This window comes from Panthera leo, chromosome E3 (genome assembly GCF_018350215.1).
Source record: "Panthera leo isolate Ple1 chromosome E3, P.leo_Ple1_pat1.1, whole genome shotgun sequence".
Lineage (NCBI taxonomy): Eukaryota > Metazoa > Chordata > Mammalia > Carnivora > Felidae > Panthera > Panthera leo.
In genome coordinates this window covers 19,785,903-19,802,460 of record NC_056694.1, presented here as the reverse complement: position 1 = coordinate 19,802,460, position 16,558 = coordinate 19,785,903, and the positions used below count along the sequence as shown (strand labels likewise).

At 61.1% G+C, this 16,558-nt stretch overlaps 1 protein-coding gene across 1 annotated transcript in view; it reads right to left on the bottom strand.

Annotated features, from left to right (window-relative positions):
* Window positions 1–177: 177 nt before the first annotated feature.
* Window positions 178–16,558, bottom strand: part of NSMCE1 (NSE1 homolog, SMC5-SMC6 complex component) — a 31,293-nt gene continuing 14,912 nt past the window's right edge. Inside the window, exons 3-8 of the mRNA XM_042921048.1 lie at window positions 6,853–6,974; window positions 5,890–5,967; window positions 4,510–4,656; window positions 1,843–1,959; window positions 749–869; window positions 178–373 (exon numbers count right to left, since the gene is read on the bottom strand). Of these exons, the coding sequence (XP_042776982.1) occupies window positions 294–373; window positions 749–869; window positions 1,843–1,959; window positions 4,510–4,656; window positions 5,890–5,967; window positions 6,853–6,974 (665 nt within the window). The 3' untranslated portion in view covers window positions 178–293. The remainder of the gene's footprint in view (window positions 374–748; window positions 870–1,842; window positions 1,960–4,509; window positions 4,657–5,889; window positions 5,968–6,852; window positions 6,975–16,558) is intronic.

Below are 16,558 nucleotides of genomic sequence, written 5' to 3'. Positions count from 1 at the left end.
CCACAAGCTTCCTGGTACGTCCCAAGAAATACCTTCTCTGAGTAAGTCGGTGGGGACGCTCTCCGTTACCTGCCTGACGCTCCCGAACCCCCCAGGCGGGCTCTCAGTTAAGGGGGAGCCCAGGAAGGGAAGAGCCACAACGTGAAGCGACCCGCACAACCACAGACTGAGGCCGCAGCCACGACTCCTTAGCAACTTTTATTCCAGACCTGCTAAGGAGCGAACACGAAGCAGCAAGGGGACTCGGTGCGACGCGAGACGCTGACGCTTCTCTTCCGAACAGGGCCCGCCAGCTAGTGCTGCCTGGACCGCGAGGGTTTTTTGTTCGCCTTGGAGGTCCCGGCCTCCCGCTCCTTGTCGGGGTTGAAGACTTCTGTACACGGAAGGGGCCGGAAGATACCGTGAGCGGCAGGGCAGGTGGCGGCCTCGGCCCTCCCTGCTGACCCCGCACTGCGGCCGGGGAGGGATGGGCACCGCCTTCACCTCCCACCCGCACGCAGCTGCCGGGGGCAGGGCAGGGGGTGCGGGTGTCTCGTCTAGACCCTCATGAGCCAGGGGGTTTCCGCTGCGTTCTGAGGGCCCCTGCAAGCGTGTGCGAACACAGGCGTCTGCTTACTGCGGGAGCGGCTTCCCCTGGAGGGCCGGGGACCCGCGGACAGACCCACACGGGCGGAGAGGGCTCCCCGTCCCCGGGTGTTCCCCCCCCCCCCCCACCCGGCCTGCCCCCGAGCGCCTGAGGGACGCGAACCTGGTATCTCGTGGGGCCAGTAGTCGTTACAGTGGGGGCAGCGCGGCTCCGGGGCGGACCGGAAATACTTGGCCACGCACGGCAGGTGCATCCTGATGCCGCAGGTCTCGCAGCTTTGCCCCTGAAACCAGAAGGGCGAGGGCTGAGCGGCTGCGCGCGCCTCCACGGGCACGCGCCTCCACGCGCACGCGCCTCCGGCGAGCGGCGGGCAGGACGGCCGGCAGGCTCCGGAGGCTCCGCACTCCGCACCACAGACGGGTGACGATGACCCCTAGGCCCTCAGCGCGAGGGCTTCTAGGAACTTTTAGTAGAGAGTCCCACGCACGCACGCAGGCAGAGGGCGCTCGGGATACCACAGGCCGGAGCGCAGCGGCGCGGCCAGGCGGCCTCAGAAGCGCGGGGTCCCGGCGCACGCGGCCCTCACGCCTCCGGCTTTTTGGACGTGGGTCGGAGGCTTTACGAAAACACATGGGGGGAGGGGGGGGGCGCCTGGGTGGCTCAGTCGGTTAGGTGACCGCCTCTTGGTTTGGCTCGGGGCTCGATCTCACGGTTCGTGGGTTCAAGCCCCACGTCGGGCTCTGTGCCCACGGCCTGGAGCCTGCTTGGGATTCTCGCTCTCCCTCCCTCTCTGCCCCTCCGCCTTGCATCTGTCTCGCTCTCGAAGAAATAAAACTTAAAAAAAAAAAAAACAAAACAAAACCGTGTACTCTGTTCCAGAAATTCTGGCCCAGGGAAATAATCACCAGGCGGCCCAGGGTACAGGTGCACAGAGGCTCACAGGAGCGGAGCTGACGACATAGAGAGAGACGGAGGGGGGGGGGGAGCCCCGAACGTGCCCCACCAGGCGGGCAGCGCGACACAGAACAGTGCCCGACGCGGCGGGACGCCGGCCACGCCACTGCCAGGCCACGCGGGCTACCTGGCTCCTGAGAGCCCTTCCGGGGGAAAACAAAATCAAGCGCGCCCCGGGACTGGAACCGGGGGACCCGGGGCGAGGGGAGGCAAGGCGGGCGCTGTCGTGGTGACCCCAGACCCTTCGGATGCCCCGGGTCTGCGGGGGCGGGGGCGGGGGCGGGGGCGGGGCCCGCGGGTACCTGGATGAGGAGGCCGTGGCAGATGTTGCAGGTCTTCACGGCGTCGGGGTACGTCTCCCGGATGTACTGCTCCATCTCGAGGATGGCCCGGCTGTGCAGCGTGAACTCCCCTTCTTTCTGCAGGCACGGCGGGGGGCGGTGAGCTCTCGAGCCCCTTCCCCTCCCGGCGGTCCCGCAGCCCCGCGGGTCCCGCGTGCCCCTCGCACGGCCGGCGTCCGCCTGCCCCGCCACCGGCCGTCCGCGCCGGCCCCTCGGCAGAGCCTCACGCGTGGAAGGACTTGGGCCAAGACCCAAAAGGGACCGGAGGAGGGTTCCCCGAACCCGTGAGTCAACGGGCGCGGATCCCGAATCTGCGGGTGGCCCCCTCCCACGGTGAGGACACGGGGCGGAGAGGGGAGGGAGGCAGTCTCCCCACAAGGCGAACTCGGCACCACCCCTGCCCCGGTGCTCGTCCCCCCCCCCCTTCCCCCCACACAGCCTGTAGCCTCAGCTGGGGCAAAGCCATTCTGCAACCCCCTTTCCCTTCCATCTGTAACTCGCCCGCAGGGAGCTACCTGACCAGCTCCCTCCCCAGACTGTGGGCCTGTGAATGCCACACCAGGCCCGGTTCTGCTCTTGTGGGGACAGGGACGCAGGGACGTGCTCGTGTCCCATGCGCCTTGGGGCTAGGTGCTTGGTGGTCCCGTGATAAGCCTCCGAGGGAAAACGAAGTCGACCCTACGTGGAGACCACGGAGGATTGCTCTGGGCCCCAGTGAAAAGTTCGAGTTCACAGTCGGGCCCAAGACACGTTTACTCAACATCTACCCCGCGCCTGAAACCGTGCCCGGTGCTTATTGTTCATGACCCTACTCATCCTCGGGGGGCCGTCACAGGGAGGGGCAGGGGCAGGTGAGGTGCCCCGCCCCCGCCCAAAGACCAAGACTCCCAAGATCTCCCAGGCCTCGCCTCACCACTACAATCTGAGCTCAGGCCTCGCATCGGGCCGGTCCCTGCGACAGGCGGACGCGTGGCTGTCAGCACACCCACGCTTCCAGGATCCGTGGTTTAGCTGGGCCACTCAGGACCTCCCCCAGACCCCCGACCACCCGCCTCCGGCCCCTGCCATCGCGACACGGTAACTCGCGGGGCCAAAGCAGGTGCACGGGGGCTACCGGAACGGCTCGGGGTGGAACACCAGGTGACTGCAGCGTGTTTCTTCACGAAGGTCAATTACCATCTCCTCTTCGTCTGAGGAGCGAGCATTTCTTGGTATAGTTTTTGGCAAGTCTTACATAAATTCTGTCCCTCTGGCACGTCCCCTACCTATGTGGCCATCCCCTCAGCAAGAATTTATAGCGCGCCTACAGGTGCAACAAGGCACAGTGAACAAGTCGAGGATGCCAGCCTGTGTCCTTAAACACGCGTGGTCCGACCCAGCTCAGTCAGTTATCACCCGAGCCGCCCGAGAATGTTCCGTACTGCCAGACGCCCCCAAGGGGAAGGAAACCCGTGACAAAGCAATCGGTAGGGAGCTGCAGTCGCCCAGACGAGGGCCGGGTGCAGGACGCCAGCCAGACCACGGAGCTGCGGTTTGTTCAGCTAAAACCAAAGCAAAGGGGCTCTCCGTCTCCGCGGGGCAGCGGGGGACCCGTGGCCATGGCACCGGCACCCCCGCCCTGGCGCCCCTGTCCGCAGCTCTGTGGCCCGTCCGGCCTCCCCTCCGGTCAGGAAAGCACCTCAGGAGCCGAGCACTCGTGCACTCAGTAATCGGCGGCACTCAGTACAGGACGGCCGCCCCGTCAGAGGGCAACGGCCCAGAGCGCCGCGGCTCCGGCCACTGGAGGCGGGCCCTCCCTGGAAAGGAACGATCGCGTCGGCCACGAGCAGTGGTCCCCGGCCACGGTCTGGCCCCGAGCGAGGAAGCCGAAGGCTGACCCGAGCGCACCGTGCGCGGGCACAGGCCGCGGCGAGCGAGAGCCGCGCCCGTCTGGCTCGGGTTTCCGGGCGAAGGTCTCGCCTTGTGTGGGAAAGCACGGAGACGTCTGCCCCGCTCCGGTCAGCAGAAGCGGACGTGGGGGGGGTGGGTCTCGAACCGCGAGCGTGCAGGGCGGTCTGGTCCCTTCCCGGGCGCCGCGGCTCCTCTCCGACAGTTCGCCCACACGTCCTCCCTGCTCCGGGCGGGCCACCGGCTCCCTGAGAGGGCTCGAGGGCGCTGGCCCCGAATAACGGAACGCCGACGATAACAACCACCGGTAACCTTGACGGTGGCAGCAGCTGCCCTGGGACCCCGGCACCAGGCTCTGGCCGTCTGCCGTCCCATCACCGCCCCGAGGGGACACTCCTCCTCCCCTCCTACAGGAGAGGGGCTCCAGGCCACCTCACCGGGTCCCGGGCCCAACGCCAGAGCGGCGCCCTCACCCACGGTGCACACGGCCCCGCCTCTGCGGACCGGGGGCTCCAGCCCGGGGGCGCGTGCTCTGCGCTTCCGGCCGGGCCTCCTGGACACGTGACGTGAGTGAGCGGGAGGCCCCGAGCCCTTCTCGTACCGTCACGGCGGGCGTGAAGGCAGACGAGGGGCCCGAGAGGGCCCGGCTCAGCGGACCACCGGATACGATACGGTTTGGGGGAAAATTTGCTCTCCGGCCTGAACGGCGAGCCAGGCTGGGGAAGCCGCTGGACACCGTACCTCGATCAGCCACTTGTTTTGTACAAACTTCTGCAGCACCTGCTCTGCTTCCTTCTTCCTCATCTTCTTGCCTTTAAGTTGGTCGACCAGGTTCAAAATATTTGTGGAGGACGCAAAGCCAGTCTCCGAATCAATAATCAGTTCCAACTGGAAGAAACAACAGGTACCACGTTCATCTATTAGATCGGCAAAAACAACCTTTAAGCAGTAACACCGATCCTGGCAGGGGCGCCACGAAACCACCGATCACCGGCAGAGCTGAGCCCTGGAACAATCCTTCAGGAAGACAGTTTAGTAGCGAACGTCAACGGCCGTGACCATGGTCAGTCCCTCTGTCTCAACGGTCACCCTGTGACACCATGCCAGATGGATGATCCTCAGGCCCCCGGATCCAGAATCGGCCCCCTTGCCCCCACCTCCCCGAAGGCAGAGAAGCCGAGGGATGAACGAGTGGATGACGAGGCGGCACCCGTCTAGTCGAACGCGGGCAGGACAGGGGGCCCGAGGGGCTGGCTGGAGGCAGGGAGGGCGGGAAAGCAAAGCCCGGGCGAGCCAGGGCGCAGGCACACTCGGGAGCCGCAGAGACGCCGGAGCCCGGGCCAGGAGGGGCTGCCGGGCACGCGCCCCCGAGACTGCTCACGGCGGGGCGGGGCCACCAGGAAGACAGGCTTTCCGCACGCGCAGGAGCGTCTGCCGTCACACAGCCCGGTCCTCGACCTCGGCTGCCGACTGCCGTCAGAGGAGGCTCGAAAGGGAGGATTCTAGGACCCGTCACCGGAGACCCGGATCCGCCAGCTGTGGACGAGACCGGATGTCTCGACGCTCCCACCTCCCGGTTCCCGGAACGCGGCCCGGGCTGAGAAGCACCGCCTTGACCCGGCGCGCAGCCGGGTGAGTGACAAGGGGGCTGAGGGAAGAGCCCTGAAGCCGGGGAGGCAGAGCAGTGCCTCTCCGATGCGGACGGGAAGGGTTCCACGGGGTGCCCTTGGTAACACGCACGGCCACGGGCCGTGGGCCGCGGTCCGGGCGGGGACTGGGATCCGGCCTTGCCAGGGAGCTCCCTGGCACCTCGGCCGCCGCCGCCGCGGGGGTCTGGGCGGCGCGGCGAGCACCGGGTGGGAACGCCGGTCCGTCTGCACCACACACCCCGACGCCCGGTGCTCCACCGACCGGGGTTCACATCTGGACAAGCTCCCTCCCAGGCAGCCACGGCGCCCTCCCGAGCCGGCGCCCGGAGGCGACGCGCTGGGCAGGGACCCGGCAGATGGCCGTCTGGGGCCGCGGTGGTGACCCTCTACGACGGCAGTTTCCGTTTCTAACGCCGAAGACGACAAGTTTCCCGTCGCAAGCCCGGCCAATAAACAACCATACTGTACTTACAGCCTTTCTAAACAGATCCAGCTCGTTCTCTGCAAAATCCGAGGCCATTTTGGAAACCGGAGTCGTTGCAAGATTCACCTAAAAGACAGGTCAGTGCGACGGTCAGGCGGCGCCCTTCGCCGGCCGGCTTGCCCAGCCCCCTCCCCTCTCCAGTCCCTGAGCGCCGGGGTGTGGGCGCTGTCGGCCACAGGGCCCGGATATGTGACCAGTCGCATGTTACAGACTTGGGTGTCTAGCTCGGAATCCCCGACTCTCAGAGATTTCCAGAGGTGGTGCGGGAGCTTCCGAAATCAGACACATTTGGGGAACTCGTCTGCACGCTTAACGGAGCTTCAAATGCAAAAGGCGCCGCGAAGCCCGCGACTTTCCGCAGTTACTCAGCTCCACGACCCTTCTCCCCTGGAACAGTGTGGAACCCCCGGCTACGGCCCCTCTCTAGGCAGGCCTGGGCGGGGGGGGGGGGGGGGGAGTCTCGTCTCCTCCAATGGCCTAAGGTGCTCAGTTCTGCCCCACCTGTGCTTCCCCTTGCTCTCTGGCGGGGGGCTTCCTGGAACGTGAATGGCTCAGTCCCCAGGGCCCCCCCACCCCCAGTTTCTCTTCTCACAGCCTCTGTGTCTTATTCCAAATGAGAAACCGCTTTCCTCCTTTAATCCTAGTATTCCATACATTTGGGATGGCTTCTTACAGCCAACTGTCGACAGACAAAACAAAGCCAAACGCGTGCTGCGGTGACTCGGGCAGGGGCTCGGGCAGGGGCAGGGAGGTGAGCACTGAGGTGACAGCCCCCGGCCCTGATCACTGCAGAGGATTCGTACGGTGGCACCAGTGAACCGGAACCGGGGTGGAGGGGGAGGCGGGGCCAGGCTGTGTCCGCGTCCCCGGCTCCGGGGCTGCGGGGGCAGGGGCACCTCCACTCCCGCAATTCCTCACGGGAGCCACGAGAGGGCGCCGGCGTGCACTCACCAGCGCGTAAACGGGTCTCCCGTCGTCCTCGGTGGCCCCTTTCTTAATCTCAATATACAACGACTCCAAGACGCTGTTGATGTTGTTGATGAAGTCCTCCAGCTCCTCCACGGCGGCAGTGCCTGGAGAGAAACGGGATGGCGTCAAGAAAGTGTGGCCATCTTAACCACTCCGTCGACCCCAGCGCAGGCCAGCCAAGCCAGAGGCGGGCGAGGGCCCGGCCCGCTTGGGTGAACGCCAGTCTGTGTGGCCCCTTCCTCCCTGAGTGTGCAGACGGGGAGGGCGCTGTGCGTAGGAAGGGCCGGGAAACGGCGTCCGAGCCTGCCGCGCTCTCCCTGTCCTCGCTGGGAGCCCCCGGCCTGCCGCCCCCGATTCCCTGCTCCGCGCCCCTCCCCACGCGGAGCCTGTGCCCGCACGGCCTCACGTGTGCCGGGTCCGTCTCCATCCCGTCTTCCCTTTATCCGCCATCCGGACGCGTACCGAACGCTCCCATGCCAGGCCCCACGTGCTGGGCCCGGGGACAGCGGGCGGCAGTGAAGACCGACGACAAGCAGGGCGAGAGCAGCAGCTCGCACTGAGCACCACCCCTGGCCCCCAGTGAGAGGCTGTGCTGGGTGCTTGTCACGGTCGTGAGTCCATCCTGCCAGCTGCCCTCCGAGGCGGGTGCTAGCGGCCTCCCCTAACTCGGTGACCAGGCCAAGGGGCAGAGGAGGGCGGGCTCGCTGGCTCCGGCCCCTTCCCGGCTCCGTGTGCTGTCCCGCCTCCACGCTGCCCAGTCCCCCGGCCCGGGGCCACCAGCCCACGGAGGAGGTGTGCGGACAGAGCCCGGGGCTGCAGTGAGTGGAGGGAAGAGGCCTGGGGTCCACCAGGCTGCAGGGGCGGCGGGAGCCCTGGCGCAGGGCCCCGGAGACCAGGGCAACGTGTCACCTTCCCCTGCGGGCCACAGGCAGCCCTTCAGAGTGGGAAGCAGAGAAAGGACGTAGTCGGCTTTGCGTCTTGGAATTACCCTTCTGTGTACTGTGATCCTTTTTCTAAACAAGAAGTATTTATTACTGTTTTCATTTATTAAAGTAACTTCAACAGATTTATGAGAAGGAGCCATCATAAAAACAGACAATATGATACCACTTACCTTAGGAACGACAATGAAACCAATGAAACAACACTGCAGGAGAAAGGCCTGGAAAGACACCCACTAGGCTGATGACCAAAGCCACCGTCAGGAGGGAGACACAGAGGAGGGGATCATCCCAAGGCACTTGAGCTTTACCTGTATCAGGCTTCCTACACAGAGAGAGACTTCTAAGCCCATGGTCAAGGCTGACAAAATAGCAGGTCACGCTGGTGGCAGTGAAGGTCACAGCCACGTGGGCCACGTAAAGGAGACAGCTCTGACACAGGTACGGGAGGACACTGGGGGGCCCACGGGAGCTAATGACAAAGACCATGACATAACATTAATATGCAAATCTCAGCAGGCCTCAAAGCTTCCTCTTTAAGTAAACTTGTTTAAATAACAAGTCAGTATTGTTACTGATACTGGGTGCCACAGTATCCACAGGTGGTACAGGGACACGAACTGTGAGGACAGCGGGACAACAGAATTTGGTCGCAGCTGCTGCAAAGCCTGTGATCGGAGCCTGGACAGCGTTTCCTCCCTCCGGGCCTTTGCTCACCCCCTCCTTTCTGGAAGGCCTCTTCCTCCTCACCTCCCCGTTTCTGCCTACTCTTTACGGAAGCCAGCTCAAACAGGACTTTTTTCCACGAAATGTCCTCTGCGGCCCCCGGTGCACAGTGGCCTCGCCTTTCTTCCTCTTCCACACCAAGCGTGAGGGCCTAGAAGCCCTTTCTGCCACAGAGCCTCGCCCCCCGCCTGCCCACCCAGGAGCCTGGCTGCGTGGTGACCGGGCACTCGGGAGCCACCCCTCACCGACAGGGCAAGTGACAGGGCTCTTCCCCGGGCAGGAGCCACTCGGTCCACCCAATATGACACAATGGCAAGTCCCACCTCCCTCTGAAAGTGACACTGCACATTTTCCACTGGAAAGGCCACTCCTGGGTGTCGTTCAGAAAAAATGTACCCTGTGGGCAGATCACAAACACTCCAATACGTCGGAGTTTCCAGATACCCTGTGTGCGTGGAGGGTATGAACCGCTCGGCCCTTCCCCCTCTCCCACCCTCCTGTGCCGTGCTGTCCAGCCCCGGTTTTCAGAACCATGAACATTTTCACTGGATTTTCATTTAACAACAACACCAACAACAACCACTTCCTACTGCCGTGCTCACTGCAGAAACCAAGCACCTGCTCCACGGCTCACGTTCTCTCCCCTCTTACCCTCCCTGACCGCACGGCTTCCTACGTCGAGGCCACGTCCGTGTCCCTGTCTGCTGCTGACACTGTGCGTGTTTCTCAGGCCCTGTGCCATGCTGTCTCCCTCTTGATCATCCCCTAAGAATAAACTTCTCTTGTGTTCAGTAACACCGCTCCTGGATTTGAGTTTTAGGGGACCAGTCCTGCCTTACCTTTCTGGGGGACCCCAGGCGAGTCCCCCCTTTCTCTCATCACCCCCTGCACCTCACCTCCAGCTTCGCATGTGTCTAGAACACACCCCCCAAACCCTCTGTATAGCGCCAGCCCTCACTCCCCCCGCCCCCACACACACACCGCCCCGGGGTCCCGGTCATGTCCCCTCCCACCCCCTCCCGTGCAGGCCTCCTCTAGCACTGCCTTCCCTGATCCCTTGGCTCCAGCTACAAATCTGCCCACAATTTTCAGCTGCCGACAGCAATTTCCATCCCTAACTAGACCCTAGCTTTTTTTTTTTTTTTAAACTGTCTTTCCCCATATGTGTGATTTTGGAAGGAGGATAATTCCAGGAACCCATATCCAGAGAACCAGGAGGCAGGAAGATGAGGGGGTCAGATCAGAGGGCAGCCAGGTGTGGGCCAGTCTAGGAAGCAACAAGAGGAGGGCCACCGGGGGCTCCAGCTCAGCCCCGACAGGGAGGAAGCACAGAGAAGCAAGGAAGGCTTTGGCCGTAAGGTCATCCTGTGTCCTCGTGCCCCTGGGGTCCTGCCCGTTCCCCAGCCTGGCCCCTAGCTGTCAACCAGCCCTTGTGTGTCCCTTTCCCACCAGCCTCCCAACACGGTTCTTTTGAAGTTGGCCAGAACCGGGATCGATCACTTGCTGCCAAGATCCCTGACATGCACGTCAAGCGTCAAGGGTGCCCACCAGACGGGAGCTTCTGGATCTCGGGTCTTGTGGTGAGCTGTTCTCACTGCTGTGCCCCCACTCCCCGCCCTGTCCCCAAGGCCCCCGTGGAGCAGCTACGTTCTGTAGACCCGTGCGAACACGCTGGGCCAAAGGACTGTCAGAGGGTCCCTTTGGCCCCGGAGCCTGAGTCCAGGGTCATGATAAAGGGCATGAGATAAAAGACGAAATCACACACTTCTTGGTTCTACGACTGACGGGCTTCAGAAAATTCATAACATCAGTCCTCCCTTCAGGATCCCGAGCCAACTGAGAAAAGAGACAGGCTCGAGCTAAGTTTCCAAGTCACTGTCTTTGCATGTTGAGCTGAGTCAGGACCTGGGTCTGTCAACACCACCGACCCGCCACCAGCACCATGGGACGACCAGCTCCAAGAAGTGACGAGCCCGGCCCTGGCCCCACCCTGCTGTCTCCTCTGGGAGCGGGAGACACCCGAACCAGGACGCTCAGCACCACGTCTGAACCGAGCAAAGGTCTATGGATCTTATGTCACCCCCCCTCCGGGTCCTCTCTACGTGGGAGCAGGCTGTATCCGGGCCTCCCTCGTGGGCTACGGCAAAACTGGGCCGCACACGGCGAGCCTACGCTTGTGTGGCTGGAATTCACCTTAATGCGTGCTGGGCGCCACTCAGGAGCCCGCCTCCCTTCAGCACCGTGAGAACAGACCCATAATGCGAGCCGTTAGCATCATCTGTCTCTACAAGAGGCTTGGGGAGGGTTCAGTCACTTACCCAGAGTTCCCACGGCTTAGATAGGCACCCGGGCCTGCCCGACACCACTTCCCAAGCTCCTGGGCACGGAGCCACAGGCCCCCTGGAGAGCAGAGCGAGTGTTCTCTGGGAACACACGCTCTGCCATGTTGCGGGGTTGACAGCCCAAGGCCCAGGAAGAGGACAGAACAGCTCCTTCTTGAGCAGGAAATGCCCTTCCGATGGGACAATTTATAAAAGGGGACTCAGGTACGCCTGGGTGTCTCAGTCAATTAAGCATCCGACTCTTAATTTCGACTCAGGTCACGATCTCGAAGTTTCATGAACCCGAGCCCCGCGTCGGGCTCTGCGCTGACAGCGCGGAACCCGCTTGGGATTCTCTCTCTCTCCCTGCCCCCCCCCCCCCCCGCTTGCACTGTCTCTGCCTCTCAAAATAGACTAATAAACTTAAAACACAGGCGGGGGTGAGGGGACTCAGGGCAGTCCACAGGCTGGGGCAGCACCAACCAAAGAGGACACCATCCCTCTGACAAGCGAGGCTGCTTCACTCGGAGGCTGTTTTCCTCTGACCACTTCTATATATACCATTTCCTTTTCTTTTAAAATTCAGTTTTAGTTTAACCAACAAACCCCTGCCTGCTAAGCTGGGTCCTTGTTTCCCAGCAGGCTACTGGAACCCAGGGCACACCGCACACTTGGGCGGCGGGCGGGCGGTCAGGAAGTCTGCTGCCCTAACTTCTGAGCCACAAACAGTTTTGTTCCAAACTAGGCACTATAGATAGAAAACGCTATTTTTAGGTAGAGGAAATAACAGCCTAAAATTAAAGACCCCAAGGGACGGAACCACTTGCAGGCCAGCCCGCCCCGTGACGGGCCTCTCATCTGATGGGCCGGCCGGGCGGCCCCCCTGAGCACGGAGCTGAGGACGGGGCGCAGAGCAGCCCCCCGCCCCCGGGGCCGGGAAAGGCTGGCAGGCAGAGACACGGGGCGGCGGCAGTGCGGGAGTGGGGGCGGGGGGCACGTCTCAGCCCGTGACCTTCACGTCCACCGGCCTGGAGAGAAATGGCTCCCCGGAGCCACGTATCTCCCCTGGGATACGTGGGAGAGAGCTGGGAACCGACAACGAGACCGCTCCCCAAGTCTGGCTGGGTAACGGTGCTGAGAAGAGCAGGGGGAAGAAGCTGTCTTTCATGTGGCAGATACATTAGATAAGTCGCTCTCTGTATCTGTGCACCATTTCACTCGGTGCCCCGGTTCCTCTCCCTCGTGATCTCCGCAGAGCCTCACGAACAACGACCCGGGGGAGCCGGGACGCAGCACGGTCTGCACGTCGGCGGACACCGAGGGTCAGAGCTTAAGGGCTTACTCAAGATCACAGGACCCGTAAGTGACACGGTGCAGACTGGAAATCAGATGTCTGGCCTTTAGTTCGGCACAGCGACAAATGGCCTCGAGCATTCATTAAAACAAAGACAAAATGTTGCTTAGATACACAGCGATGTCTGAGAATTACTTCAAAATAACCAGGGTTAAGGAGGTAGGAGGTAAGCAGATAAAACAGAGTTAGTCATGAGTTGCCACCGTGGCTGGGTGATGGACGGGCTTCACTGTATTCTTTGACTTTTCTGTGTGACTTTTCCCCTTTAAGGGTAAAAAAATACCTCAGTGCTCAACAGTATCACTCGATGCCTTCACCCTCAGGTTTCTGAATCGAAAAAGAGAAACGGGGCAGTGCCCTCTGACAAGGTAGATTCGCTCAGAGCTCTGATGGTTCGGGGTGAAGAGGCTTTTAGTAACGGACAGTTTTTAAATCTCAGAGATCTGTTTGCAAGTCCACAGAGACTCTTTGCTTTGTTTTGTTTTTTAAATCAACAGATTATTTTAGTTAGAAAGCCTGCTCTGGGGCCTCGCTTCAAACAACAGCACGTAAAACTTGTTTTACACTGTTTGGCACAGTTCCCGCGTTTTGGCCACAGGCACCAAGTGTTCCAACACCCACGACGACACCGCGGCCGGTGGTGACGGGGACGTGCGCCTACCGTGTCCGTCTGTGCGGTAAACCCACCTATCGGCCAGCCCCCTCACCAGGGGTGTGTTGGTCAGTGCTGCGGTCGGCAACAGAACAGTGCCGCCTCCTCAGGACGGTGCTGAGCCAGGCAGCGTCCTGAATTCCGTGACTCATCACAGAAAACTAAGCCGCCTGCAGCAGAACCTCACTACCGATTCCATTCGTGCGCATGTCACTTCGTCCCCGCCCTTGACAACAGGTGGGCCACCTGCCACTGGGACCGGCGGTGGCCCCCCACTCCCCCCACCAGGGATCCCCAAGGAACTGATGCAGGGGCTCCGCGGGGGGTGGCCGCCCACCCCCTAAAACCAGAGCGGCTGTGCCTCATTCCGGGTGTGCAGGCTTCCTCCTTCCCAGCTTTCATCTGAGCACAGCCTGCTGCTCCTGACAGAATCAGACGCCCGCAGACGCCAGGCAGAAGCACAGACGTGGACAAGCGCGGGCGCAGCGGGTGACGTGGGGAACACGCGTCCCCCGAGAGGAGCGGGACTTCCTCTGTTCCTGCCACAGACCCAGTCTTTGGATTTTTGTGAGAAGTCTCTCTGTCAGTGTTTGTTTTTTAACGTGGGAATTAATTTTTAAAACACTGTAGGGCAAACAATCTGTATCCATCCGCTACATACCACTGACAGTCCCCAGTTTTCGAATTCTGACGTGGGCTGTGACCCTGCCGTAAAGAGACACGATGACTAACGAGGCCACCGTGTTCCCTGAGCCACCAGATAAGAGGCGGTGGAGAACCCGAAGGAACAGACTGTCACGCTCATTCTTCTGAGAGACTGAGCACGGGCAGACCTCAGACCTTTCGTGGGCTTGGTTCCAAACCACCACGATAAAGTGTCGTCGCAATAAAGCAAGTCAAATGCATTTTTCGGTTTCCCGGTGCATAGAAAAGTTACAGTCACGCTACACTGGAATCTATTAAACACATGATGACGTCAGGTCTGCAAAAACAGTGTGTGCCTTAATTTAAAAATACATTACTGCTAAAAATGCTAACCATCATCTGAGCTTTTGAGTGAGTGGTAATCCCTGATCACAGATCACTATAACCAATGTAATAATCACGAAAAGCCTGAAATATTGGCATATAAGCCAAGGGCAGATAACGTGCAAGAACAGGGCTCTGACCCACAGTCCGCAGCACCCAGCCCAGAGGAGGAACCCCTTATCCACAGGAACCAGCCCGGGGCGCCAGCCTGCCGCCTAGAAGCCAGACCCGCAGGAGGCCAGACCGCCATCTCCAGCAACCGGCCCGGGACGCCAGACAACAGCCCCCGTGATAACTGGCTCGGGGTGGCCAGGACTCGCTCTGTAACTGACAGCTTCCCTAAGTGTTCGTTCCTGCGTCCAACTTAGGACGCCAGCCGGAGGTAGCCAAACATGTTCCCCTAGCCAGGGGCGGGGTGTCCCGCTTCTAGGAAGCCCGCCTCCAGCTTCCCGGGCCGCCAGCCTCCGGTCAGGCCACACCGCAGCCCTCCACTCTCCCCACTCCCCTACCTGCCCTGGAGTCTCTACCGAGACGCAGGTGAGGTGAGCGCCTCCCCTGCCCGAGCACGCTCTGTTCTGAATGCGCAGCCTCGGGGTGGTCTTTGCCCAGGTCCACGTGCGAGACGTAGCTCAGGGCCCCGTGCCCAGCAGGGGTCAGCAAGGCGGCCCGGTGTTGTGAGCGGGCCCCCAGCGCGGTCAGGGGGAGACTGGCCACTTTCTCCAATTCCCTACATACGGCCCCCCCACCTTCTCCCCGCGGTGTGGACCAGCCTCCCACGGTCTCCCGGTGCCCACTCTAGCCCTCTACCCCGTCACCACGCCCAGCCAGAGAGGGGCCAGGTCCCAGCGGCCCCTCTCCGCACGGCCCCCGGTGGCTCATCTGTGATCCCGAGGCGCGCCCCCTGGCTCTACACTGCAGTCGCGCGGGCCTGCCGCCCGCCCACAGGGCGCCTTCCCAGCTCAGTACCACACGCGTGACTTCCTTCCGCTAGGAGACCGTGACCACACTTTCTCGATTTTTGGAGAAAACTCGCAGCACCAGAAGTTCAGTCCTATGGTCTCTATCGCACTGTTTAGCAGCCTGACGGGTCTCCTGATTGTCCCCGGGCCCGTGGGGTCAGATGACGACAGAGGAAGGAAGGGGCAGCAAGGGGCACGTGCTGAACACACACCAGAAAGTACTTTGACCAGGCATGTGACAGAAGTCTCCCTGCACACCCTCACAACTGTCCCACGAGGTAGGTGAGACTTCCTTCGTCAAACAGAGAGCTGAGGCTCAGAAACTGAAAGAACTTTCCCAGTCCCCGATTTAAACCTCTGTCCGAAGAAATGGTTCACTGCTCTGGCCAGAGCTTACCCGTGACAATCCAGATTCATCCCCAGCCCTCCACTGCCCACACACGACCTCCCTCGTGTTTGGGATCCAGTACAAAACGCAACCCAAAACCAGTGACGTCTACACTCGGAAGAGCGTGGAACGCGCGGAAATCCGCGCCGGCCGCTGTGGATCCATCCCGCCCTGGGCGCCTGAGCTACACACGGTCAAGAGTGGGCTGGGATCTGGACCCATCGGGTCCTTCAGGAGCCAGGGATGTGAGGGCAACGTCTGTCTCCTCGTGGTCACGGAGCCTGCGGAGACCCGAGATTCCTGTCGAAGCACAGTGAGTTGTGGACTTCTCTGTGTTCAAAAATTCACCCAGTGCCATTTTAGACGTCGCCTTTCACGCTCACTACATGCCGAATCCCCTTTAACTGGGAAGCCGAGCGGGTTGTGACGGTGGTAAGTCTACCAACTGTTCTTTACAGTCAAGGGGGAAAACGGTACGACGGGATCATTAAAAGTCGGGGGATGTTTATTGGGAGCCAGCTTCTAACTACCACCGAGTCCTCCCCGGAAAGAGAAGACGCTTACAGATGCCACTGCACACGCGAGATGAACGCCACAAGTGTCAACGCCGCTGTGACCCTCTGCTAACGCGCGCGGAGTCCTGGGAAGGCACTGGCACGGCGAGGCCAACAGCCGTGTCACTCAGCAGGAGAAAAGCAGAGCTACGATGAAGGTAGGCACGAGGTCCGACAAAAGCGGAAAATATCTGTCAAACCCCAATGTTCCTCTCATACCGTGGTCACTTATCTATTTTCGGTACATTCGTTTCGGTTAACTGGTTTTTCGCTCGAACGCCATAGTATTTGTTCTGCTCGCTGAACAAATAACGATCTTAATTTGTTTCATCTAAAAGTGTAGATATTCTACCTAATTTGTCCTTAGGACCACAGATAATGAAAAGACCCCCTACACTTAACATACAACAACCAGCATACAACTGATGACAAAATGTGAGTGCTGGAATACAGAGGGCACTCACGGCCATCTGACAAGCTCCAGAAAAGAAAGGACGTTGGGGAAGAAACACCAACGGATACTACATCTAGGGCGTAAGGGTAGTACATGTGCTTTGCCTCAAAGAGCTTCCCTGCAAAATGCTTCTGAGTCAGAGTCACAGAATCAGGAGAGAGTGACGTCACAGCGCAGAGACCCGGCAGGCGCGTCTGAGTCAACGCTACGCGCCACCGGGCGGGATGCGGACATGACCACTTCTACACCATTTCTGCCGAACGAGAAAGTACACCCATAACCGAACCAGGAGGAGGCACCAGACGAACCC